This window comes from Pristiophorus japonicus, chromosome 19, assembly GCF_044704955.1.
Source record: "Pristiophorus japonicus isolate sPriJap1 chromosome 19, sPriJap1.hap1, whole genome shotgun sequence".
In the NCBI taxonomy this organism is placed as follows: domain Eukaryota; kingdom Metazoa; phylum Chordata; class Chondrichthyes; family Pristiophoridae; genus Pristiophorus; species Pristiophorus japonicus.
The window spans coordinates 41157084-41184961 of NC_091995.1; the positions used below are offsets into that span (position 1 = coordinate 41157084).

Here is a 27878-nt window from a genome sequence, read left to right on the forward strand (position 1 = left end):
GAGAGAGAGAGGGAGGTGGGGAGAGAGAGAGAGAGAGGGAGGTGGTGGAGAGAGAGAGAGAGAGAGGGAGGTGGGGAGAGAGAGAGAGGGAGGTGGGGGGGGGGAAGAGAGAGAGAGAGAGAGAGAGAGAGAGAGAGAGAGAGAGAGAGAGTTTGGGGGGGGGGGGGAGAGAGTTGGGGGGGGGAGGGGGGGGGGGAGAGGAGATGGGAGAGGGGAGAGGGTGGGGGGGAGAGAGAGAGGGTGGGGGGGAGAGAGAGAGGGTGAGGGGGAGAGAGAGAGGGAGGGGGGTGGGGAGAGAGAGAGGGAGAGGGGGAAGAGAGAGGGAGAGGGAGAGTGGGGGGAAAGAGAGGGAGAGTGGGGGGAAAGAGAGAGAGAGAGGAGAGGGTGGAGAGAGAGAAGAAATGAGGGGTCTGGGGAGAAAAGAAAGACTTACATTTATATCGCGTCTTTCACGACTAGCAGATGGCTCAAAGTGCTTTACAGCCAATGAAGTACTTTTGGAGTGTAGTCACGGTTGTAATGTAGGAAACGTGGCAGCCAATTTGCTCCCACAAACAGCAATGTGATAATGATGAACTTCTAGAGGACATAGACAGGCTGGTAGAATGAGTGGACACGTGGCAGATCGAAATTTAATGCAGAAAAATGTGAAGTGTTACATTTGGTAGGAAGAATGAGGAGAGGCAATATAAACTGAAGGGTACAATTCTAAAGGGGGTGAAGCACAGAGAGACCTGGGGGTATAGGTGCACAAATCATTGAAGGTGGCAAGACAGGGTGAAAAAGTGGTTATAAAAGCAGATGGGATCTTGGACTTTATAAATAGAGGCATAGAGTACAAAAGCAGGGAAGTTATGCCGAACCTTTTATAAAACGCTGGCTTGGTCACAACTGGAGTATTGTGTCTAAGCCTGGGCACTGCACTTTAGGAAGAATGTGAAGGCCTTAGAGAGGGTGCAGAAAATATTTACAAGAATGCTTCCAGAGATGAGGGATTTCAGTTACATCAATAGACGGGATAGACTTGAGTCCATGATCGGATCAGCCATGATCGTATTAAATGGCGGAGCAGGCTCGAGGGGCCGTATGGCCTACTCCTGCTCCTATTTCTTATGTTCTTGCATTCTTATGTAAGCTGGGGTTGTTCTCCTTCGAGCAGAGAAGGTTGAGAGGAGATTTAAGAACATAAGAACATAAGAAATAGGAGCAGGAGAAGGCCATACAGCCCCTTGAGCCTGCTCCGCAATTTAATAAATCATGGCTAATCTGATCATGGACTCAGCTCCACTTCCCTGTCTGCTCCCCTTATCGTTTATAAAAAAAACTGTCCATTTCTGTCTTAAATTTATTCAATGTCCCAGCTTCCACAGCTCTCTGAGGCAACAAATTCATTTAACACCCTCTGAGAGAAGAAATTTCTTCTCATCTCAGTTTTAAATGGGCGGCCCCTTATTCTAAGATTATGTCCTCTAGTTCTAGTCTCCCCCATCAGTGGAAACATCCTCTCTGCATCCACCTTGTCAAGCCCCCTCATAATCTTGTACATTTTAATAAGATCACCTCTCATTCTCCTGAATTCCAATGAGTAGAGGCCCAACCTACTCAACCTTTCCTCATCAGTCAACCCCCTCATCCCCGGAATCAACTGAGTGAATCTTCTCTGAACTGCCTCCAAAACAAGTATGTCCTTTCGTAAATATGGAAACCAAAACTGCACGCAGTATTCCAGGTGTGGCCTCAGTACAGCTGTAGCAAGGCTTCCCTGCTTTTTATACTCTATCCCCTTTGCAGTAAAGGCCAAGATTCCATTGGCCTTCCTGATCACTTGCTGTACCTGCATACCTTTGGTGTTTCATGCACAAGTACCCCCAGGTCCCGCTGTACTGCAGCACTTTACAACCTTTCTCCATTTAAATAGTAACTTGCTCTTTGATTTTTTTTCTGCCAAAGTGCATGACCTCACACTTTCCGACATTACACTCAATCTGCCAAATTTTTGCCTACTCACTTAGCCTGTCGATGTCCTTTTGCATATTTCTTGTGTCCTTCTCACACATTGCTTTTCCTCCCATCTTTGTATCAAAAGCAAACTTGGCTACGTTACACTCAGTCCCTTCTTCCAAGTCGTTAATAAAGATTGTAAATAATTGGGGTCCCAGCACTGATCCCTGCGGCACCCCACTAGTTACTGGTTGTCAACCAGAGAATGAACCATTTATCCCGACACTCTGTTTTCTGTTAGTTAGCCAATCCTCTATCCATGGTAATATATTACCCCCAACCCCGTGATGTTTTATCTTGTGCAATAACCTTTTATGTGGCACCTTGTCAAATGCCTTCTGGAAGTCCAAATACACCACAACCACTGGTTCCCCTTTATCCACCCTGTTCGTTACATCCTCAAAGAATTCCAGCAAATTTGTCAAACATGACTTCCCCTTCATAAATCCATGCTGACTCTGCCTGACCGAATTTTGTTTTTCCAAATGTCCTGCTACTGCTTCTTTAATAATGAACTCCAACATTTTCCCAACCACAGATGTTTGGCTAACTTGATAAAGGTGCTCAAAATCATGAGGGGTGTCGGCAGCGTAGAGAGAAACTGTTCCCATTGACGAAAGGGTCAAGAACCAGGGGACACAGATTTAAGGTGATTGGCAGAAGAAGCAAAGGCGACTTGAGAAAAAACTTTTTTTATGCAGCGAGTGGCTGGGATCTGTAACGCACGGCCTGAAAGGGTGGTGGAGGCAGACTCAATCGTGGCTTTCAAAAGGGAATTGGATAAGTACCTGATGGAAAAAACTCGCATGGCTACAGGGAAAGGGCTGACGGAACAGGACTAATTGGTTTGGCTCTTTCAAAATACCGACACTGGCATGCTGGGCCGAATGGCCTCCTAATGCTGTAAGATTCTATGATTCCCTCACCACGCGATATGTTTGTTTCTTGTTCCAGTTTATGTGCGGCAGTATCAGTTCTGGTCGGTGGTGCGTGAATCCGGTGTTGTTATCCAGCAGCTCTCCAGGTAAGCACTCCACTCCTCGTTGTTGCCAGCTCTCGGAGCCCAGATTGGTTTTATCCAGGCTGCGACCCTGACCATCTCATTTCCTCCGCGTGCCCCTTTCTAGCGCACTTGTTAAGGCATTTGCCCGAGTTCTTGCCTGTGCTAACTCGCGCGGTCGCAGACAAACAGAACTGGACTCTCTCCCTCTTTTTTGGTCACCTGTCCCAATATCTCCTTATGTGGCTCGGTGGGTAGTAGCACTCTCGCCTCTGAGCCAGAAGGTTGTGGATTCAGATCCCACTCCAGAGACTTGAGCACAAATAAAGTCTCGGCAGACACTCCAGTGCAGTGCTGAGGGAGCGCTGCATTGTCGGAGATGCCGTCTTTCGGATGAGACGTTATACCGAGGCCCTGTCTGCTCTCTCAGCCGGATGTAAAAGATCCCATGGCAATATTTCGAAGAAGAGCAGGAGAGTTATCCCCGGTGTCCTGAGGCCAGTACTTATCCCTCAATCAACATAACCAAAAAACAGATTATCCGGTCATTATCACATTGCTGTTTGTGGGAGCTTGCTGTGCGCAAATTTGTTGCTGTGTTTCCCACATTACAATAGTGACTACACTCCAAAAGTACTTCATTGGTTGTAAAGTACTTTGAGAAATCCAGTGGTCGTGAAAGGCGCTATAGAAATCCAAGTCTTTCTTTTTCAGTGTCAAATTTTGTCTGATGATTGCTCCTGCGAAGCGTCTTGGGACACTTTACTTGGTTAATGGCGCTGTATAAATACAAGTGGGAGTAGGCGGCCATTCATTTGTTCTGCCATTCAATGAGATCATGGGTGATGTGTGACCTAACTCCTTATTACCTGCCTTTGCCCATATCCCCCTCTCTCTGTTTGTTCCGCCAGTGTGTGCCTCTTGGGCAGTCCCTCAGAGTCGAGGATGACTTGCTTCCACACTAATGAGTTCTCAGCTTACTAATGAGTCCGATGCAGGATCTACAGACTCTGTCACAGGTGGGGCAGACGGTGGTTGGAGGGACGGGTGGGTGGGGTACTTGGGTTGCCGTGCGCTCCTTCCGCTGTTTGCGCTTGGCTTCAGCTTGCTCTCGGTGAAGAGACTCGAGGTGCTCGGCGCCTTCCCGGATGCTGCTCCTCCTCTTCCTTGAGCGGTCTTGGGCCAGGGATTCCCAAGAGTCGGTGGGATGTAACATTTTTTCAAGGAGGCTTTGAGGGTGTCCTTGAAGGATTTTCTCTGCCCTCCTGGGGCTCGCCTGCCGTGACAGAGCTCTGAGTAGAGTGCTTGTTTCAGGTATGTGTACAGTAGCTGTGTCACTGTGCTCTCTCACTGTTTCTCCGTTTATTTCCCCCCCCCCCACCCGCCAGTGTGTGTGTATTTGTCGTCCTCTGGTGGTATATGGACCAGACCCGTCTCTCTCCTCAGCAGCTCTTCGGATATGGCCTGATCGTCTCGCTCCTCGGCTACCTCATGTTTGACATCATCGACTTGGGGGAGGGGAGAATCCACAGCGGCCGAACACGTGAGTACAAACCCGTTCACAGCTCCTTGCTAATGGGAGGTGTGTTGTGCGGCCTCGTAGCCTATTTTGTGCCCGGGAATACAGAGCTGTCCACTGGTTAAATTCAAGCTGCGGGTAAAGCGGACTAGTTTACCAGTCTCCTCTCCAATCTACAGTAAAACTCACCCAGTCCCCATTCCGTTAAACCAGTTAAATGAGTCTTCAGCTGAGTGCCTTAGTGATTCTCGGTTGCGAGCATGGGGTTTAAGAGCTCCCCTTGGGTGCATTGAGTCTCAGTGGGTAGCACTCTCGCCTCTGAATCAGAAGGTTGTGGGTTCAAGTCCCACTCCAGGGCCTTGAGCGCATAAATCCAGGCTGACACTCCCAGTGCAGTGCTGAGGGAGTGCTGCACTGTCGGAGGTGCCGTCTTTTGGATGAGACGTTAAACCGAGGCCCCGTCTGCTCTCTCAGGTGGATGTAAAAGATCCCACGGCCACTATTTCGAAGAAGAGCAGGGGAATTCTGCCTGGTGCCCTGGCCAATATTTATCCCTCAACCAACACCTAAAAACAGATTATCTGGTCTTTATCTCATTGCTGTTTGTGGGATCTTGCTGTGTGCAAATTGCCGCATTTCCTACATTACAAATGACTACACTTCAAAAAAAAATCCCCTTCATCGGCTGTAAAGTGCTATGGGACGTCCTGAGGTCGTGACAGGCGCTTTGAAGGGGGAGTAGAGTGAAACTTGAAAGATTCCTGTCATTTGGACAGGAACAGATGCCTATAACTGTAGTCCGCTGTCTCCCGTGAGCATTGTGGGGTGCTCTCCATCTGCCAGTCATGCTGAGCTGCGAAGATGAGGTGTGAGTGCCAAGCCCATGGGATGTGGGCATCGCTAGCAAGGCCGGCATTTATTGCCCATCCCTAATTGCCCCTCGAGAAGGTGGTGGGGAGCCGCCATTTCATAGGATTATTAAGAATCAACCACATTTCTGTGGGTCTGGAGTCGCATACAGGTCAGACTGGGTAAGGACGGCAGATTTCCTTCTCTAAAGGACATTAGTGAACCAGAAAATTATGGTCAGCATTAGTGACACTAGCTATTTAAAAATAAAAAATGTTTTCCAGATTTATTTAATGACCTGAATTTAAGTTCCTCAGCTGCCATGGTGGGTTTCAAACTCTTGTTAAATTATTAGCCCAGGCCTCTGGATTACTAGTCCAGTAGCATTACCACTATGCCCTTATCCCCTTCCCAGCCCTGGAGTGAGTTGCTTTGCAGCTTCGTCGAATTCTCAGTGCTCTGCCCCCTCCATCTCCCATCCTTTGATGTATATCTCCCTCGGTTTCTGAACCCGTTCCATCTCTTTCCCCCCCCCCCCCCTCGGCTCAGGAGCTTGACATGACCAGGGTAAGGCTCCAGCAGTGTCAATCACCCTCTGGTACCCCACCCAAGAGGGGTCTGGACAGAGTGAAACTGTTCCCATTAGGGTCGAGAACCAGAGGACGCAGATTTAAGGTGATTGGCAAAAGAACTAAAGACGACATGAGAAAAATCATTTTTACGCAGCGAGTGGTTAAGATCTGGAATGTGCTGCGTGAAAGGGTGGTGAAGGCAGACTCAGTTTTATCTTTCAAAAGGGAGATGGATAAGTACCTGAAAGGAAAAAAGCTTGCAGAGCTACGGGGAAAGGGCGGGGGAGTGAGACTTGCTGAGGTGCTCTTGGAGAGAGCCGGGACAGGCCTAATGACCGCCTTCCGTGCTATAACCATTCTATGATTCTATGACAGCGACCCCGATAGATTCATTTTATTTTGGCTCCTATTAAGGGGAGACCTCATGGAGCTGTTCAAATTATGAGGGGGTTTGAGCAAGTAGGGAGAAACTATTTTCTCTGGCAAGTGGGTGGTAAACCACAAATCATAGATTTGAAATAATTGACAAAGAAACTAGAGGGGAAATGAGAAGAATTTTTTTTACACAGAGGGTTGTTATGATCTGGAACGCACGACCTGAAAGGGTGGTGGAATCGGATTCCACAGGAACTTTCAAAAGGCAATGGGACGTGTACTATTGAAACTTATAAGATAATGAGGGGGCTCGACAAGGTGGATGCAGAGAGGATATTTCTACTCGTAACGGAAACTAAAACTAGCGGATATAGCCTCAGAATATGGGGCCGCCCATTTAAAACTGAGAGGAGGAGGAATTTCTTCTCTCAGGGTTGTAAATCTGTGGAATTCTCTGCCCCAGAGAGCTGTGGAGGCTGGGTCATTGAATATATTTAAGGCGGAGATAGACAGATTTTTGAGCGATAAGGGAGTAAAGGGTTATGGGGAGCAGGCGGGGAAGTGGAGTTGAGGTCGATGATCAGATCATCCATGATCTTATTGAATGGTGGAGCAGGCTCGAGGGGCCAAATGGCCTGCTCCTGCTCCTATTTCTTATGTTGTTAGGACTAATTTTCAGGGTTATGGGAAGAAAGCTGGGGAGTGGGACTAATTGGACAGCACTTTCAAAGAGCTGGCACAGGTACGACGGGCCAAGTGGGCCCCCTTCTGTGCTGTAAGATTCTATGATTAACCCAAGGATGCTGAGGAGCTCCACTCTGCTGAGTTCAACTAACTCAGCACAGACCTAGAGGGTCAAACCTGGTACATTCTGGACTGTGGGGATCAGGGATCACACAGCACTTACCAGCTGAGCTATTTACATAGAATGATATAGAACTTCACAGCACAGAAACAGGCCATTTGGTCCAACAGGGCTACGGTAGCACAGCGGTTATGTTACTGGACTAGTAATCCAGAGACCCGAGCTCAAATCCCATGAATGTCCTTTTTTAGGGAAGGAAATCTGCTGTCCTTACCTGCTCTGGTCTATGTGACTCCAGACCCACAGCAAGGTGGTTGACTCTTAACTGCCCCTCTGAAATGACCCAGCGAGACACTCCATTGTACCAAACCGCTGCAGCAAAGTCAGCACTGTGGGAGTACCTTCACCACACGGACTGCGGCAGCTCAAGAAGGCGGCTCACCACCACCTTCACAATAAAAGGGCAATAATTGCCAGCGACGCCCACATCCGATGAACGAATCATTTTTTTTTAAAACAGGCCCGTGTCGGTGTTTATGCTGCATACGAGCCTCCTCCCACCCCTCTTCATCCCACCCTATCCTTCTATTCCTTTGTCCTTCTTGTGTTTATCCAGCTTCCCCTTAAATGCATCTATGCTATTCGCCTCAACCGTTCTATTTGTTATAATCTACCAAAATTCTCTGGACTCTGGGGAGGTACCAGCGGATTGGAGAGCAGCTAATGTAATGCCTCTGTTTAAAAAAGGGGGCAGGCAAAAGGCAGGTAACTATAGGCCAGTTAGTTTAACATCTGTAGTGGGGAAAATGCTTGAAACTATCATTAAGGAAGAAATAGCGGGACATCTGGATAGGAATAGTGCAATCAAGCAGACGCAGCATGGATTCATGAAAGGGAAATCATGTTTAACTAACTTACTGGAATTCTTTGAGGATATAACGAGCATGGTGGATAGAGGTGTACCGATTGATGTGGTGTATTTAGATTTCCAAAAGGCATTCGATAAGGTGCCACACAAAAGGTTACTGCAGAAGATAAAGGTACGCAGAGTCAGAGGAAATGTATTAGCATGGATAGCGAATTGGCTGGCTAACAGAAAGCAGAGAGTCGGGATAAATGGGTCCTTTTCGGGTTGGAAATCAGTGGTTAGTGGTGTGCCACAGGGATCAGTACTGGGACCACAACTGTTTACAATATACATAGATGACCTGGAAGAGGGGACAGAGTGTAGTGTAACAAAATTTGCAGATGACACTAAGATTAGTGGGAAAGCGGGTTGTATAGAGGACTCAGAGAGGCTGCAAGGAGATTTGGATAGGTTAAGCGAATGGGCTAGGGTTTGGCAGATGGAATACAATGTCAGAAAGTGTGAGGTCATCCACCTTGGGGGAAAAAAAACAGTAAAAGGGAATATTATTTTAATGGGGAGAAATTACAACATGCTGCGGTGCAGAGGGATCTGGGGGTCCTTGTGCATGAATCCCAAAAGGTTAGTTTGCAGGTGCAGCAGGTAATCAGGAAGGCGAATGGAATATTGGCCTTCATTGCGAGAGGGATGGAGTACAAAAGCAGGGAGGTCCTGCTGCAACTGTATAAGGTATTGGTAAGGCCGCACCTGGAGTACTGCGTGCAGTTTTGGTCACCTTACTTAAGGAAGGATATACTAGCTTTGGAAGGGGTACAGAGACGATTCACTAGGCTGATTCGAGAAATGAGGGGGTTACCTTATGATGATAGATTGAGTAGACTGGGTCTTTACTCCTTGGAGTTCAGAAGGATGAGGGGTGATCTTAAAGAAACATTTAAAATCATAAAAGGGATAGACAAGATAGAGGCAGAGAGGTTGTTTCCACTGGTCGGGGAGACTAGAACTAGGGGGCACAGCCTCAAAATACGGAGGAGCCAATTTAAAACCGAGTTGAGAAAGAATTTCTTCTCCCAGAGGGTTGTGAATCTGTGGAATTCTCTGCCCAAGGAAGCAGTTGAGGCTGGCTCATTGAATGTTTTCAAGTCAAAGATAGATAGATTTTTAAGCAATAAGGGAATTAAGGGTTACGGGGAGAGGGCGGGTAAGTGGAGCTGAGTCCACGACCAGATCAGCCATGATCTTATTGAATGGCGGAGCAGGCTCGAGGGGCTAGATGGCCTACTCCTGTTCCTAATTCTTATGTTCTTATGTTCCACAGAGGAGCCCCAAACGTATTTTGTGCATCTCTAGGAGTGGAGTTGCGATAACAAGTTTTTGATGAGAGGGGAAAATGAACGAGTCCAGTTGACTAGTGGGTTCCTTGTCGATGGCACATGCTGCAGCCACGGTGGAGGGAGTGAACGTTTAAGGTGGTGGATGTTCACGTACACCAACTAGACTCTCTGGTCTTAAAGGAACAGTCCCTGTTAAACACAACTGCGTCTTAGCAGTGGGATAATGCACTGTGAACCGCACGGTACAACACTCCCGTCATTCCAAAACAGTTACTCATACTAGCTTCTTCTTACAGATTTATTTAATTAACTGAATTTAAATTCCCCAGCTGCCGTGGTGAGATTTGAACTCTTGTCTCTGGATCGTTAGCCCAGGCCTCTGGATTACTAACCCAGTAACATAACCATTATGCCACCGTTCCCATTAATATGCAAAACACACATCCTGAGTTGGAGTTAATTTGCTCTTTGAAGGGTGTTTGAAGATTGGCAAGTGATTGTAAATTCTCAGCTGCAGCTCAAGAGAAAGCAGCACAAAAATGACTGATTTTCTCTATTTTAAAAATAAATTTTAAAAATTTAAAAAATTCTTCTGGCACTTGGATCTCAAAAGCCTTTCCGTGTATAAATTCATCCAGCTGAGGCACACCCATTGAGAGACCAAGCCTGGCTGTTGGAAGTCTGTATCTCTGTCGATCCATTGTACGAAGCTGGTGCACGGGAGGTGTGCCTTAGGTGTGTGATGATGCCACAGCATTTGGCAGGAAGAATGGTAGGGAGGTCACTTATTACTTGGAGGGTGAGAGCCTGGGTGGGGTAGAGGAACAAAGGGATCTCGGAGTACAGATACACCAATCACTGAAAGTAGCGACACAGGTTAGCAAGGCCGTAAAAAAGCAAACCAAGGACTAGAGGGATAGAATTGAAAAGTAGTGAAGTTGTGCTAAACCTGACTCGAACCTTGGTTAGACCATACTTGGAGCACTGTGTACAGTTCGTATCATAAAAGGCACTGGAGAGGGTGCAGAGAAGATTTACAAGGATGATACTAGAAATGCGAGGGTATACATTATCAGGAAAGGGTCTCTCTTCTCTTGAAAAAAGAAGGCTGATGAGTGAACTAATAGAGGTCTTTAAAATTATGAAAGGTTTTAATAGTGATACAGAATGTTTCCACTTGTGGGGAAGAGCATAACTAGAGGCCATCAATATAAGATAGTCACCAAGAAATCTAATAGGGAATTCAGAAGAAACCTCTTTACCCAGAGAGTGATGAGAATGTGGAACTCGCTACCACAGGGAGTGGTTGAAGTGAATAGTATCGATGTATTTAAGGGGAGGATAGAGATTCATATGAGGGAGAAGGGAATAGAGGGTTATGCTGATAGATTTAGATGAGGAAAGACGGGAGGAGGCTCGAGTGGAGCATAAACGCCAGCATGGACTGGTTGGGCCGAATGGCCTGTTTCTGTGCTGTATATCCTATATAATCCTAACTGTCCCAACTCGCTGTCCACAGGGTGGGCTGACCTAAAGAGCACTGTTGTCTTCATGACGTTCACGTACGGATTTTCACCGGTTCTCAAGACGCTGACGGAATCCATCAGCACCGATACGATCTACGCCATGTCTGTAAGTGACCAATCCAGAGTTACTGTCCCGTCTGCTGACACTCGGACACAATCGAGGCTGTAGGTGCTAATGTCTCAGCCTCTTTTTTTTTTTGCCTTCTAATTTTCTCCCCTCCTTTTCAAATCCCTCCATGGCTTCGCCCCCTCCCTAGCTCTGTAACCTCCGACAACCCTTTGCGACCTCTGCCCTCCTCCAATTCAGGCCTCTTGCACATCATTAAGATAGCCTGCTTCCACCTCCGTAACATCGCCCGTTTCTACCCTTGCCTCAGCTTATCCGCTGCTTAAACCCACATCCATGCCTTTGTTGCCTCCAGACTTGACCATTCCAACGCACTCCTGACTGGCCTCCCACATTCTACCCTACGTAAACTTGAGCTCATTCAGAACTCTGCCGCCTGTATCCTAGCTCGCACCAAGTCCTGTTCACCCATCGCTCCTGTGCTCCCTGACCTACATTGGCTCCCGGTCCGGCACCGCCTCGCTTTAAAAATTCTTATCCTTGTTTTCTAATCCCTCCGTGGCCTCGCCCCTCCCTATCTCTGTAATCTCCTCCAGTTCTACAACCCTCAGACAAAATCTGCACTCCTCCAAATCTGGCCTCGTGCACATTCCTGATTTTAATTGCTCCATCATTGGCGGCTGTGCCTTCAGCTCTCTGGGCCCTAAACTCTGGAATTTCCTCCCTAAATCTCTCTACCTCCCTTTCTTTAACACACTCCTTAAAAACTACCTCTGACCAAGCTTTTGGTCACTTGCCCTAATATCTGGTTATGTGGCGCGGCATCAAATTTTGTTTGATAACGTTCCTGTGAAGCGCCTTGGGATGTTTTACTACGTTAAAGGCGCTATATAATTGCAAGTTGTTGTTACTGAGGTACAGTTCTGATGATTGGAGTCGCTCCAGTACCTCACCTCAGCAGACTATTGAACCTCGGGTTGGGCAAGGGTTGGTACAATGGCAGCCAGGTTAGATTGGGCCCCACCCCCCTACTCTCGCACACCCTCCAGCAGAGGTCACTGGGCAGCAAATTGTGAGCACGACCCCACGCTCACCTTTCCCCTCCTTAAACCAGGGAGCACTCAGTCCAGCTGTACTGCCCTCGCCATCTTGCCAGCCAACTCGGCACAGTCTGAGATTGAACCTGGGTCTATGTCGCAGCCAGCGATGGGAGTATTGTGGACCTGGGGTGAGCCATCGAGGCGGGGGAAATTTGTGTGTCTCTCTGTGAAAGTTTGCTTTATACTGTCAGAGCGTTACTCGGGAACACAGGTCTGAAGCAGCAACCCGTGACCTCTGAGCAGTGCTATCTCCATTTTCCAGCACTGCCACGCAGACCGCCTGCACTGGGAGAGTCGATAGATTGGACCTGTGCGTTTTTTTCCCTTGAGAAGGTGGTGAGAGACTTTTTGAACTGCTGAACTTCTTTTGTAGTGGTTTGATACAACTGAGTGGCTTGCTCGGCGATTTCAGAGTGCAGTCAAGAGTCGACCACAGTTAAGAGTCCAGTAACACACACTATGTTACAGTACCCATATGTATACATAACCTGTGTGTGTGTGTTTGATATATATATATATATATGTATTTGTACATGTATGCAGAATATATGTATACGCTATGTATGTACCTAGGTGTGTGTATGTATACATAATATAGGTGTATAAGTATTATATAATCAGACTGATCCAAGTGCTAGTAATGACCAGGTCGCTTGTTCCGCAGGTCATCATGCTATTGGGACACCTGATATTCTTCGATTATGGAGCCAATGCAGCAATGTAAGTCAAATGGTCTGAATGGGCAGGTTCCACACTGGGTGTGACTGGAAATTGCCCCCATTGTCTACAAGTGCAAGAATAATATGCAACACGGATATAAGTACTGACTGTTCAAGTGTGCATAACATTGGAAATCATCTGAGCTTGGGCACAATCATGAATAAAGGGAGCTTTACTCTGTATCTAACCCATGCTGTACCTGACCCTGGGAGTGTGTGATGGGACAGTGTCGAGGGAGCTTTACTCTGTATCTAACCAATGCTGTACCTGACCCTGGGAGTGTGTGATGGGACAGTGTCGAGAGAGCTTTACTCTGTATCTAACCAATGCTGTACCTGACCCTGGGAGTGTGTGATGGGACAGTGTAGAGGAAGCTTTACTCTGTATGCGAACCTATGCAGGGAGACAGAGGGAAGTAGAATGGGAGCAGAAACAAAAGATAGAAAGAAGAAAAGTAAAAATGGAGGGCAGAGAAACCCAAGGCAAAAATCAAAAAGGGCCACATTACAGCAAAATTCCAAAAGGGCAAAGTGTATTAAAAAGACAAACCTGAAGACTCTGCCTCAATGCGAGGAGTATTCGTAATAAGGTGGACGAATTAACTGCACAGGCAGCAATTAATGAATATGATATAATTGGCATCACAGAGACATGGCTCCAGGGTGACCAAGGCTGGGAACTCAACATCCAGGGGTATTCAATATTCAGGAAGGATAGACAGAAAGGAAAAGGAGGTAGGGTAGCGTTGCTGGTTAAAGAGGAAATTAATGCAATAGTAAGGAAGGACATTAGCTTGGATGATATGGAATCTGTATGGGTGGAGCTGCAGAATACCAAAGGGCAAAAAACGCTAGTAGGAGTTGTGTACAGACCACCAAACAGTAGTAGTGAGGTTGGGGACAGCATCAAACAAGAAATTAGGGATGCGTGCAGTAAAGGTACAGCAGTTATCATGGGCGACTTTAATCTACATATAGATTGGGCGAACCAAATTGGTAGCAATAGGGTGGAGGAGGATTTCCTGGAGTGTATTAGGGATGGTTTTCTAGACCAATATGTCGAAGAACCAACTAGAGAGCTGGCCATCCTAGACTGGGTAATATGTAATGAGAAAGGACTAATTAGCAATCTTGTTGTGCGAGGCCCCTTGGGGAAGAGTGACCATAATATGGTAGAATTCTTTATTAAGATGGAGAGTGACGCAGTTAATTCAGAGACTAGGGTCCTGAACTTGAGGGAAGGTAACTTCGATGATATGAGGCGTGAATTGGCGAGTGATACTTTGGTGGGGGGGGGGGGGTTGACGGTGGATAGACAATGGCAGACATTTAAAGATCACATGGATGAACTTCAAGAATTGTACATCCCTGTCTGGAGTAAAAATAAAACGGGGAAGGTGGCTCAACCGTGGCCAACAAGGGAAATTAAGGATAGTGTTAAATCCAAGGAAGAGGCATATAAATTGGCCAGAAAAAGCAGCAAACCTGAGGACTGGGAGAAATTTAGAATTCAGCAGAGGAGGACAAGGGGTTTAATGAGGAGGGGGAAAATAGAGTATGAGAGGAAGCTTGCCGGGAACATAAAAACTGACTGCAAAAGTTTCTATAGATATGTGAAGAGAAAAAGATTAGTGAAGACAAATGTGGATCCCTTCCAGTCAGATTCAGGAGTTTATAATGGGGAACAAAGAAATGGCAGACCAGTTGAACAAATACTTTGGTTCTGTCTTCATGAAGGAAGACACAAATAACCTTCCGGAAGTACTGGGGGACTGAGTGTCCAGTGAGAAGGAGGAACTGAAGGATATCCTTATTAGGCGGGAAATTGATGGGATTGAAGGCCGATAAATCCCCGGGTCCTGATTGTCTGCATCCCAGAGTAGTTAAGGAAGTGGCCATAGAAATAGTGGATGCATTGGTGATCATTTTTTGAGGATGTAACTAGTAGAGTGGACAAGGGAGAACCAGTGGGTGTGATGTATTTGGACTTTCAAAAGGCTTTTGACAAGGTCCCACACAAGAGATTGGTGTGCAAAATCAAAGCACATGGTATTGGGGGTAATGTACTGACGTGGATAGAGAACTGGTTGGCAGACAGGAAACAGAGAATTGGAATAAACAGGTCCTTTTCAGAATGGCAGGCAGTGACCAGTGGGGTGCTGCATGACTTAGTGCTGGGACCCCAGCTCTTTACAATATACATTAATGATTTAGATGAAGGAATTGAGTGTAATATCTCCAAGTTTATAGATGACACTAAACTGAGTGGCGGTGTGAGCTGTGAGGGGGATGCTAAGAGGCTGCAGGGTGACTCGGACAGATTAGGCAAGTGGGCAAATGCATGGCAGATGCAATATAATGTGGGTAAATGTGAGGTTATCCACTTTGGGGGCAAAAACATGAAGGCAGAATATTATCTGAAAGGCGGCAGATTAGGAAAAGGGGAGGTGCAACAAGACCTGGGTGTCATGGTTCATCAGTCATTGAAAGTTGGTATGCAGGTACAGCAGGCGGTGAAGAAGGCAAATGGTATGTTGGCCTTCATAACTAGGGGGTTTGAGCTTAGGAGCAGGGAGGTCTTACTGCAGTTGTACAGGGCCTTGGTGAGACCTCACCTGGAATATTGTTTTCAGTTTTGGTCTCCTAATCTGAATAAGGACGTTCTTGCTATTGAGGGAGTGCAGCGAAGGTTCACCAGACTGATTCCCGGGATGGCGGTACTGACATATATGAGGAGAGACTGCATCAACTGGTCCTTTATACATTGGAGTTTAGAAGGATGAGAGAGGATTTCATAGAAACGTATAAGATTCTGACGGGACTGGACAGGTTGGATGCGGGAAGAATGTTCCCGATGTTGGGGAAGTCCAGAACCAGGGGACACAGTCTTAGGATAAGGGGTAGGCCATTTAGGACTGAGATGAGGAGAAACTTCTTCACTCAGAGAGTTGTTAACCTGTGGAATTCCCTGCCGCAGAGAGTTGTTGATGCCAGTTCATTGGATATATTCAAGAGGGAGTTAGATATGGCCCTTACGGCTAAAGGGATCAAGGGGTATGGAGAGAAAGCAGGAAAGGGGTACTGAGGTGGATGATCAGCCATGATCTTATTGGATGGTGGTGCAGGCTCGAAGGGCCGAATGGCCTACTCCTGTACCTATTTTTTATGTTTCTAACCCGTGCTGTACCTGCCCTGGGAGTGTTTGATGGGACAGTGTAGAGGGAGCTTCACTCTGTATCTAACCCGTGCTGTACCTGCCCTGGGAGTGTTTGATGGGACAGTGTAGAGGGAGCTTTACTCTGTATCTAACCCATGCTGTACCTGCCCTGGGAGTGTTTGATGGGACAGTGTAGAGGGGCAACATTTATCCCACAACCATCCTCACTCGAACAGATTATCTGGATCATTATCACATTGCTGTTTGTGGGAGCTTGCTGTGTGCAAATTGGCTGCCGCATTTCCTACATTACAACAGTGATTGCACATTAAACAAAGTACTTCATTGGCTGTAAAGCGCCTGGCGACGTCCTGACGTAGTGAGCGGTGCTGTATGACTGCAAGTCTTTCTTTCTGCCACATGGAGAGTTTAGGGTAGGTGTCGAGGGCCGCTGGTATTGCTGGACCTGGCGACAGCTTCAGGAAGGAGGGTGGGGTGAGGGCGAGCCGGAGTGGGGCAATACTTGCTACACCACTACCCCCCCCAAAAAAAGAATATTTTGAGGAAGTGAAGTGGTTCCCTCAGCAGTTTCATGTTGAGTGACCGTGACTGTCGAGCAGTCCCTCTACACTGTCCTTTTTCCCTCAATCATTAAAACAAAAACAAATTATCTGGTGATTATCACATTGCTGTTTGTGGGAGCTTGGTGTGCACAAATTCACTGCCGCCTTTCCTACATTACAACAATGACCGGGAGTGCAACAAAGGTTCACCAGACTGATTCCTGGGATGGCAGGACTGTCGTATGAGGAGAGATTGGGTCGACTAGGCCTGTATTCACTCGAGTTTAGAAGAATGAGAGGGGATCTCATTGAAACGTATAAAATTCTGACTGGGTTGGATAGACTGGATGCGGGGAGGATGTTTCCCCTGGTTGGGAAGTCTAGAACAAGGGATCACAGTCTCAGGGATAGGAAATTTAGGAACGAGATGAGGAGAAATGTTTTCAGTCAGAGGGTGGTGAACCTGTGGAATTCTCTACCACAGAAGGCTGTGGAGGCCAAGTCACTGAATATATTTAAGAGGAAGATAGATAGATTTCTAGACACAAAAGACATGAAGGGGTATGGGGGAAAAGCGGGAATATGGTGCTGAGATAGAGGATCAGCCATGATCATATTGAATGGTGGTGCAGGCTCGAAGGGCCGAATGGCCTACTACTCCTATTTTCTATGTTTCTATGGGCCCAAGTTTCCACAGGATAAAAAACTGGCGCCCCTCCAAGCTGGGCGCTCGTTTTTCGCGCCTAAAACGGCGCCAGAAAAAAAAACGCTATTCTCGAGCGCTTTGCAGCTCCTTGTCTGTTTGGTGCGGTGCCCAGGGGGGCGGAGCCTACACTCACGCCGATTTTGTAAGTGGGCGGGTACTATTTAAATTAGTTTTTTTCCTGCCGGCAATGCTGCGCGTGCGCAATGGAACGTTCGCGCATGCTCGGTGTGAAAAAAAACATTGGCACTCGGCCATTTTTGTAGTTCTTTGTAGCTGTTTAATTTTTGAACATTTTTTAATAAAAGCACATTGCCATCAGCACATCAGCACTGAGGCTTCTTGCAGCCTTCTCACTGTCTCCTTCCCCTCCCCACCCTCCACGGCAACAAACGGCGGTTTCCTCACCCTCCCTCCCCTCCGCGGCGGCAACAAACCGCTGTCTCCTTCCCCTCCCTCCCCTCCGCGGCAACAAACCGCTGTCTCCTTCCCCTCCCTCCCCTCCGCGGCAACAAACCGCTGTCTCCTTCCCCTCCCTCCCCTCCGCAGCAACAAACCGCTGTCTCCTTCCCCTCCCTCCCCTCCGCGGCAACAAACCGCTGTCTCCTTCCCCTCCCTCCCCTCCGCAGCAACAAACTGCTGTCTCCTTCCCCTCCCTCCCCTCCGCGGCAACAAACCGCTGTCTCCTTCCCCTCCCTCCCCTCCGCGGCAACAAACCGCTGTCTCCTTCCCCTCCCTCCCCTCCACGGCAACAAACCGCTGTCTCCTTCCTCTCCCTCCCCTCCGCGGCAACAAACCGCTGTCTCCTTCCCCTCCCTCCCCTCCGCGGCAACGAACGATGGCTGAAGCACTTTCACACAGGAAGGAAGATGGTTTCTTTAATCTTTTCTTTGCTTATAAATGTTTATTCAGGTTGGATTTATTTGTATAATATTTGTAGAAGTATAAATAAGGATTGATTGTAGAATTTAATGACTTCCCTTCCCCCCCCCCCCCCCCCCCCCGTTCCGGACGCCTAATTTGTAACCTGCGCCTGATTTTTTTAATGTGTAGAACAGGTTTTTTCAGTTCTACAAAAATCTTCACTTGCTCCATTCTACTTTAGTTTGGAGTACGTTTTCACTGTGGAAACTTTGAAATCAGGTGTCAGTGGCCGGACACGCCCCCTTTTGAAGAAAAAAATTCTGTTCCAAAGTAGAACTGTTCTACCTGACTAGAACTGCAGAAAAAAAAATGTGGAGAATTGCGATTTCTAAGATAGTCCGTTCTCCACCAGTTGCTCCTAAAAAATCAGGCGCAAATCATGTGGAAACTTGGGCCCTATGTGACTACACTCCAAAAGTGCGTCATTGGCTGTAAAGCACTTTGAGACATCCGGTGGTCGTGAAAGGCGCTATGTAAATCCAAGTCTGTTTTTTTTTTTCTCCCAGCTCTGCTCTGTGTCGCCGTCTCTCCGTTAACAGTTTGATCACGTTCTCTCTCTCTCTCTCTCTCTCTCTCTCTCTCTGCAGCGTCTCTAGCACACTGTCGTTGAACATGGCCATCTTTGCCTCGGTGTGCCTGGCGTCGCGACTGCCCAGCTCACTCCATGCCTTCGCCACGGTGACCTTGGCCATCGAGATCTTCGCACTCTGGCCCATGTTCCAGAAGAAGCTGAAGGTACTGCTTTAATGGTGTGGGTTTGCACGGGCATTGGTGGTGGTGGTGGGACGGGTCCCGATGGGGCTGTAAGGCCCCCCCTCTCTCCGTCATCCTGCTGATGGTCCATTAATCGTACCCTGTCTCTGGGCGGTGGAGAACGCTACTGACACCTGGGAGTCCCTGGCCAAAGACTGCCCAAAGTGGAGGAAGTGCATCTGGGAGGGCGCTGAGCACTGAGATCATGCAGAAAGGACGCGCAGGCAGCGGAAGGAGCGTGCGGCAAATCAGCCCCGCCCACCCCTTCCCTCAACGACTATCTGTCCCACCTGTGACGGGGACTGTGGTTCTCGTTTTGGACTGTTCAGCCACCTAAGGACTCATATTTTAAGAGTGGAAGCAAGTCCTCGATTCCGAGGGACTGCCTATGATGATGACAAGGGAGATGATTCAGTGGGGTTTCCTTCCTGTTCGCCAGCGCCTTGCGTGGCCGGCAACAAGTCCACGGTAAAATGTGCCTGATTCACTGGGACTGGAGCAATCGGCTTGATGGCGGCTTGGGGGTGAACCCGGCCCAGACGGCTGGCGTTACAGGTCACCTCTGCCACACCCCTCCCGTCCCCTTCCTGAGGGCTCATGGTCACTAAGTGTAGTTCCCAGTGTGCGACTGAGCTGTAGAGATGAGGAAGATGCCAGGTTTGATTTTTACCTCTCCCCGCCATAGCCACCCACCGTGTTGTGATTGGCTGATCTAAACCGAGGCAACATTTGACTTCAGCAAATCAGCTAAGATCTCTGCAATACCTACTTGAAGTATCAGCTGTGGCTCAATGGGGAAGCACTCTCTCCTCTGAGTCAGAAGGTTGTGGGTTCAAGTCCTACCCCTGGCACTTGACTACATAAATCTAGGCTGACACTCCAGTGCAGTGCTGAGGGAGTGCAGCTCTGTCGGAGGTGCCGGGTTTTGGATGAGACATTAAACCGAGTATGCTTCTCAGCTGGACGTAAAAGATCCCGCAACACTATTTCGAACAAGAGCCGGGGAATTCTCCCCGGTGTCCCGGGGCCAATATCTATCCCTCAACCAACATCACTAAAACAGATTACCTGGTCATTATCACATTGCTGTTTGTGTAACCGTACTGTGCACAGATTGGCTGTTGTGTTTACTTGAAAAACTCATCATTGACTGTAAAGCACTTTAGGACGTCCTGAGGTTGTGAAAGGCGCTGTATAAATGCAATTTCTTCCATTTTTTTTATTTTATATGGCGCTTTATCGCACCCAAGTTTCAAGTGCAGTGACTGTTATGTAGGCAAAATAAGTTCTGCTGGAAACGGGTATCGGTAAGGATGGGATCTGTTGTGATATTCTGTCTTCCCCTGTCACTTCCCCCCCCCCCCCCCCCCCCCCGCCGCATTATGGAAGTAAGAAAGACTTGGATTTATATAGCACCATTCACGACCACCGGACGTCCCAAAGCGCTTTACAGCCAATGAAGTACTTTTGGAGAGTAGTCACTGTTGTAATGTAGGAAACACGGCAGCCAATTTGTGCACAGCAAGCTCCCACATACAGCAATGTGATAATGACCCAGATAACCTGCTTTAGTGATTGTTGATTGAGGGATAAATATTAGCCGCAGGACACTGGGGATAACTCCCCCTGCTCTTCTTTGAAATAGTGTTGTGGGATCTTTTACGTCCACCTGAGAAAGCAGACGGGGCCTCGGTTTGACGGCACCTCCGACAATGCAGTGCTCCCTCAGCACTGCTGGAGTGTCAGCCTAGACTTATGTGCTCAAGTCCCTGGGGTGGGACTTGACCCCACGAGTTTCTGATTCCGAGGCGAGAGTGTGGTTGAATAGCCCAGCACTGCCTCGGCACGCACGCAGAAGTCGAACCGCGACCGGCTTCAGCGGGAGGCGGGGGTGAATTAAAGAGTGGGGTGAGCACAGGAAAACAAATGTCCAATCAGGACTCTGAAACCATGCATGGGATTTGGTGGCTCCCCCAGTGCTTTGCTCGCGATGAGTCAGGGAGGTGTGGTGGTTTGAGATGGTGAGGGGGTGTGTGAACAGGAAAACTCAGCAAGCCTCAGTATCCACCTCGGGGAATATTCCCTGGCAGATACAGCCAATCGAGTGTGCGGGCTGCACCGGGTCCCGATTGGCCGAAGTGACCGTGTTTCGGGTTTTCTATAATCTGGTTGGATATGGGGTCTCTGGACGCTTGACTCACTTGCCGTGACTTTTAGTCATGCTTTTCTGCTTGCTGTAGGTTGTTGCATCCCATTGAGTTTTGCCCCGTCAACCATCACGCTGTAGCTGAAGCCCTCGGCCACTGGGTGGCGCTGTGGAATGAGTTTCCGCAGTGTCTCCCAACTCTGTCACCACCTTGGCGTGTGCTGCATCTTCAGTTGGTTGCGCGCTATGGCCCAGGCCATAGTTACAATCCCCGCCACATGCAGCGGATGCATACGTGAAGGACGGTAAAATCCATCGGAAGGAGCAGAGGATTGACCTGCTCTTGGCTGTAATGTTTGAGCTGGTTTCAGCTGACTGAAGCTGGCCAAAGTTCCCATCGACCGATCGCACTGTTAACGACTGCGGGAGGCAGCCAGAGTGGTGATTTCGGGCCGCTTGAATCAGCTGATACACTGACTGTAGTAGCATAAGAATTAGGAGCAGGAGTCGGTCATGCTGCCCCTCGAGCCTGCTCCGCCATTCAGTAAGATCATGGCTGATCTACCTGAACTTCACTTTCCCACCTGATCCCCATATGCCTTGATTCCCTAAGAGTCCAAAAATCTATCGATCTCTGCCTTGAATATACTCAACGACTGAGCCTCCACAACCCTCTGGGGTAGAGAATTCCAAAGATTCACCACCCTCTGAGTGAGGAAGTTTCTCCTCATCTCAGTCCTAAATGAACATGAGATCGGGTCAAGGCTCCACTATAGAGCTTGCTTCTACTTGCATCTCTGCAGTTCCAACTTCTGTCGCAGAGTGAGATGTTGATTGGACGCAGCCATCAAAACAAAACCAGCTTTTTTAAAAAAAAAAAAGTTGGCTGAGGTACTGAACCCTGTGAAATAGTCGGCGCAGTTAATACAGGTTAATTAACCCCTATGGTGGAGGTAAATGGTTCGCGCTGTTTGCGAGATATAGGCAGAGGGTGTAAGCGATGGGATGTGTATAGCACAGGTTGGGTTTGAAGGGATGAATATTTGAGGCAGTCAGTTGATCTCTAGAGTTTAGAAGAATGAGAGGTGATCTCATTGAAACATACAAAATTCTTACAGGGCTTGTCAGGGTAGAGGGAGGGAGGATGTTTCCTCTGGCCGAGGAGTCTAGAACTAGGGGTCACAGTCTCAGAATAAGGGGTCGGCCATTTAGGACTGAGATGAGGGTGATGAATCTTTAGAATTCTCTACCCCAGAGGGCTGTGGAGGCTCAGTGTTTGAGTATATTCAAGATAGAGATCGATAGATTTTTGGATATTAAGGGAATCCAGGGATATGGGATAGTGCGGGAAAGTGGAGTTGAGGTCGATGATCAGCCATGATCGGAGCAGGCTCGAGGGGCTGAATGGCCGACTCCTGCTCCTAATTCTATGATCTGCGGGGCGGGAGACTGCTCGGTGCCTGTGGAGGAGGTGCTGATGTCCCAGCTCTCGGCGTGTTTAAGTATCTCTTCTGTCTCTCTCTCTCTCTCTTGTCTCATCTCTCTGCAATGAGCTTCCGACCACATATCTGCAGCATAACTAAAACCACCTGTTTCCACCTCCGTGACATCGCCTGCCTCCTCCCTGCATCAGCTCATCTGCTGCTGAAGCCCTCACCCATGCCTTTGTTATCTCTAGACGTGACTATTCCTGGTTAGCCTCCCACATTCTATGCTACGTAAACTTGGGGTCATCCAAAACTCAGCTGCCCGTGTCCTAACTCGCACCAAGTCCCGTTCACCCATCACCCCCTGTGCTCGCTGACCTAAATTGGCTCTCGGTTAAGCAATGCCTTGATATCAAAATTCTCATCCCTGTTTTCAAACCCCTCCATGGCCTCGCCCCTCCCTATCTCTGTAATCTCCTCCAGCCCCACCCCCCCCCGAGATATCTGCGCTCGTCTAATTCTGCCCTCTTGAGCATCCCTGATTAGAATCACTCAACCATCGGTGAACGTGCCTTCAGCTGCCTGGGTCCTAAGCTCTGGAACTCCCTCCCTAAACCTCTCCACCTCTCTACCTCTCTACCTCTCTTTCCTCCTTCAAGACGCTCCTTAAATCATACCTCTCTGACCAAGCTTTTGGTCACCTGCCCTAATTTCTCCTTATGTGGCTCGGTGTCAAATGTATCTGTCTTGTCTTATAACACTCCTGTGAAGCGCCTTGGGGCGTTTTACTACGTTAAAGGTGCTATATAAATACAAGTAGTTGTTGTTGTTTGCCAGATACAGGCCGAGGGTGTAAGCGATGGGGAGTTTATAGCATGGGTGGGGTTTGAAGGGATTGATGTTTGAGGCAGCCAGTTGCTCTGCGGGGTAGACATGCGTCATTTAAGGATGTCCTCTTGTCTCTCCCTTGTGTTGCAGGCGAGCACTCCTCACTGCTACCTGGCCGTCACTGTGGTCTTCACGCTGGTCGCCGTGCTGGGAGTGCTGGCGGTTTCGCTGACGGGGGCCGTGCTCTTCACTCTGCTGTTATTGGCCGTCACTTTCCTGTGCCCTCACTACCTCATCACGCTGCAGTCTTCCAAAGAGTAAGTCACGCTGCTCACCACGCCCGTCGCCGAGAATTTTAGCCACAAGGGAAGATCGGAAAGGTTGGGATCGTTTTCTTTGCAACAGAGGCTGAGGGAGACCTCATTTGAGGTGTATGAAATTATGAGGGGCCTGGATAGAGTGGATAGCAGAGGGGTCAACAACCAGGGGGCATAGATTTAAAGTAATTGATGGGAGGTTCAGAGGGGATTTGAGGGGAACTGTCTTCACCCAGAGGGTGGTGAGGGTCTGGAACTCACTGCCTGAATGGGTGGTAGAGGCAGAAACCCTCACCACATTTAAAAAGTACTTGCATGTGCAGTTGATGTGCCGTAACCTAAGGGCTACGGACCTCGAGCTGGAAAGTGGGATTAGGCTGGATAGCCTCTTGGTCGGCTGGTGGAGACACGATGGGCCGAATGGCCTCTGTCCGTGCTGTAAATGTCTATGATTCTATCTCATGGTCAACTACCGGCTGTCCTCTTCAGAGATCCTGCGGGGGTCTCGATGTCAGCTGTGGCTCAGTGGGTAGCACACTCTCTCGCCTCTGCATCAGAATGTTGTGGGTTCAATAGACTTGAGCACACAAATCTACACTGACACTCCAGTGTAGTACTGAGGGAGTGCTGCACTGTCGGAGGTGCCGTCTTTCGGATGAGATGTTAAACCGAGGCCCCGTCTGCCCTCTCGGGTGGACGTAAAAGATCCCATGGTACTATTTCGAAGAAGAGCAGGGGAATTCGCCCTGGTGTCCTGGGGCCAATATTTATCCCTCAATCAACATCACTAAAAACAGACGATCTGGCCATTAGAGGGAGCTTTACTCTAAGCCATGCTATCCCTGCCCTTGGATTGTTTGATGGGATAGTGTTGAGTATCAACATTTAACCCTCAACCAACAGATTATCTGGTCATAATCACATTGCTGTTTGCGGGAGCTTGCTGTGCGCAAATTGGCTGCTGTGTTTCCTGAATTACAACCGTGACTACACTCCAAAAAGTATTTAATTGGCTGTAAAATGCTTTGGGACATGCTGAGGTCGTGATGGGTGCTATGGAAATCAAGTCTGTCTTTTTTTTAAACTTGAAACTGCACCTTATCACACCGAAAACAGCTCGCAGTGCCTCACACAGCGACGTACGTTTGCAGCGCAGTGACAGTTGTTACACAGGCAAAGTAGGTCCTGCTGGAAGTTAGCATCGAGCAAAGGATGGGGTCTGTTGTGATATTCCATCCGTTCTCACCCCCATCACGGTTGAATAGCCCGCCATGGTTTTTGTCACGGTGATGGGGTTGTGGGGAGGGGCGGTTCCAATATGATTTGTTTTGAGCCCTGGTCTCCGTGCTCCTCTTGCGGTGAGCGCTTTGCCAGACTGATGTATCGAGCGGAGCCTCACTCTCTCTCTCTCTCTGTCCTCTTCTCCCCCAGCAACATCCACGGCCCCTGGGACGAGGCGGAAATCAAGGAGGATCTGTCCAGGTTTCTGGGATAGTGAGCACCTGGAACAACATCGGCGCCGGAGGTAGGCTGGGCGTGAGATCCGGCACTGATGCCCGACAGAAACCGGCCTCTTGTTTTACTCTCCCGTCTGACGTCGGAACTCTGGGACACTGTGTTACTGGACGATGGGAATCTCTGGGACACTGTTACTGGAAGATGGGAATCTCTGGGACACTGTGTTACTGGACAATGGGAATCTCTGGGACGCTGTGTTACTAGATGATGGGAATCTCTAGGACACTGTTACTGGACGATGGGAATCTCTGGGATACTGTGTTACTGGACGATGGGAATCTCTGGGATACTGTGTTACTAGACGATGGGAATCTCTAGGACACTGTGTTATTGGACGATGGGAATCTCTGGGACGCTGTGTTACTGGACAATGGGAATCTCTGGGATGCTGTGTTACTGGATAATGGGAATCTCTGGGACACTTACTGGACGATGGGAATCTCTGGGACGCTGTGTTACTGGACGATGGGAATCTCTGGGACGCTGTGTTACTGGACAATGGGAATCTCTGGGGTGCTGTGTTACTGGACGATGGGAATCTCTGGGACACTGTTACTGGACGATGGAAATCTCTGGGATGCTGTGTTACTGGACGATGGGAATCTCTGGGACACTGTTACTGGACGATGGAAATCTCTGGGACGCTGTGTTACTGGACGATGGGAATCTCTGGGACACTGTTACTGGACGATGGGAATCTCTGGGACACTGTTACTGGACGATGGGAATCTCTGGGTTAACTGTGTTACTGGACGATGGGAATCTCTGGGACACTGTTACTGGACGATGGGAATCTCTGGGACACTGTTACTGGACGATGGGAATCTCTGGGATGCTGTGTTACTGGATGATGGGAATCTCTAGGACACTGTTACTGGACGATGGGAATCTCTGGGACACTTACTGGACGATGGGAATCTCTGGGATGCTGTGTTACTGGACGATGGGAATCTCTGGGACACTTACTGGACGATGGGAATCTCTGGGACACTGTTACTGGACGATGGGAATCTCTAGGACACTGTTACTGGACGATGGGAATCTCTGGGATGCTGTGTTACTGGACGATGGGAATCTCTGGGACACTGTTACTGGACGATGGGAATCTCTGGGACACTTACTGGACGATGGGAATCTCTGGGACACTGTTACTGGACGATGGGAATCTCTGGGACACTGTTACTGGACGATGGGAATCTCTGGGATGCTGTGTTACTGGACGATGGGAATCTCTGGGATGCTGTGTTACTGGACGACGTGCCACCTCTCCAGCACAGCAAGGAGCTGCTGCTATAACAATGTCTTTCCGCAAGCTGTTATCCATTAGGCCCTAGAACGGCCCACACCCCACCCTGTGCCTCTGCCAATGATCAGCTGATGCCAGTGTCAAATCCAGCAATACTCTCCCCTCCTGGCTCTGGCTCGGGTCCATTGGGTGTCGCCACCCCTCCAGGTACCCAGTGGTTGTCTACCCCCGCCCCTCCCACCAGACTAGCCGCTTCTAATGTCAACTAGCTATTCAGACACTAAGGGCATCGCCGTTCCGCACCCAGCACTGCAGCACTCTCCCAGTGCAACGGGAGCGAGTGCACGGATCTCCTGGTTGATTTTTTTATTTCCACCCCTTCCTAACCCGGGGGTACTCTCTGAGGACCATTGCAGCAAACCCACCACTGCCCTGATCAGCATTGGACAACTCGGCACCGCCTGGCGCTGGTAGCCAGGCCCTCTGGCTCGTCACGGTTCGCGGCAGGCCCTGTGGGTTCTGGCCAACAGCGAACTGGAAAAGTGGGTTACCACCGAGGGATTTACTGACTGTCCCGAGGCTGGCAAGTGTTTAAAAATCTGAGGCCTTTCTTATGAATCACATCGAGCCCACAGCACAGAAACAGGCCATTCGGCCCAACAGGTCTGTGCCGGTGTTTATGCTCCACACCAGCCTCCTCCCATCCTTCTACATCTCACCCCATCAATATATCCATCTAGTCCTTTCTCCCTCGTGGTTATCCAGCTTCCCCTTAAATCCATCTGTGTGATTTGCTTCAGCTACTTCTGGCAGCGAGTTCCACATTCTCATCACTCTGGGTAAAAACATTTCTCCTGCATTCTCCATTGTAACTATCTTATATTTATGGCCCTTATTTCTGGTCTCGCCCATAAATGGAAACAACTTCTCTACGTTTACTCTATTGATCCTTTTCATAACAAAATCCTCCATCGGGCCACCCCTCCCTCGGTCTTCTCTTCTATTCTCCAAGGAAAAAAAGCCTCGGCCTGTTTGGCCTTAATCTCGGTTATCAGGCTCCGCGAGGGCCTCAGGCCTAACCTCAGCACCAAGTAAAAACCCAAGCACCAACCTGGGGCCCTAGGGAGCAGCTCTTGCTCAGCCTCTGGCCATGCGATGCCTGTCTTTCTGCCGACATTCCTCGAGGAGCCTCCGGTCAGCCCAGAACTAGCTGCGGGCTGCGACTGACTAGCAATCGTCGCCTTGACCCGGGGGGCGTTGCACGATCGGCCCCCTGTGGGGGGGGGGGGGGGGGTAAAAGGCCAGTGGAGGCTCCCCATTACTTACAGACATTCCTATAAGATATTAAACACCTTTTCGAAGCTGTTTTGCCGCTCGTCTCTCTTCGTCAGCTTACAATTATCCCAACTTGGCTAACCTCAGGAAGGGAGCATGCGGGTTCCGGTGCCCGATTTGCAGTTACCGTGACGAATGCGAGGGGCCAGGAATGTCTCAATCGCACAGGGTCGTTATGAAATAAAATCTGACACCGAGCCACATGAGACATTGGCACCGGTGACCA

At 48.9% G+C, this 27878-nt stretch overlaps 1 protein-coding gene across 1 annotated transcript; it reads left to right on the forward strand.

Annotated features, from left to right (window-relative positions):
• Positions 1-462: 462 nt before the first annotated feature.
• Positions 463-27682, forward strand: pigc (phosphatidylinositol glycan anchor biosynthesis, class C). Its single transcript, XM_070862028.1, has 8 exons — positions 463-472; positions 2956-3025; positions 4390-4544; positions 10843-10955; positions 12681-12736; positions 18670-18817; positions 23387-23553; positions 24985-27682. The coding sequence occupies exons 1-8, from the start codon at positions 463-465 to the stop codon at positions 25046-25048; spliced, it is 783 nt and encodes a 260-aa protein (XP_070718129.1). The 3' UTR covers positions 25049-27682.
• Positions 27683-27878: the final 196 nt, after the last annotated feature.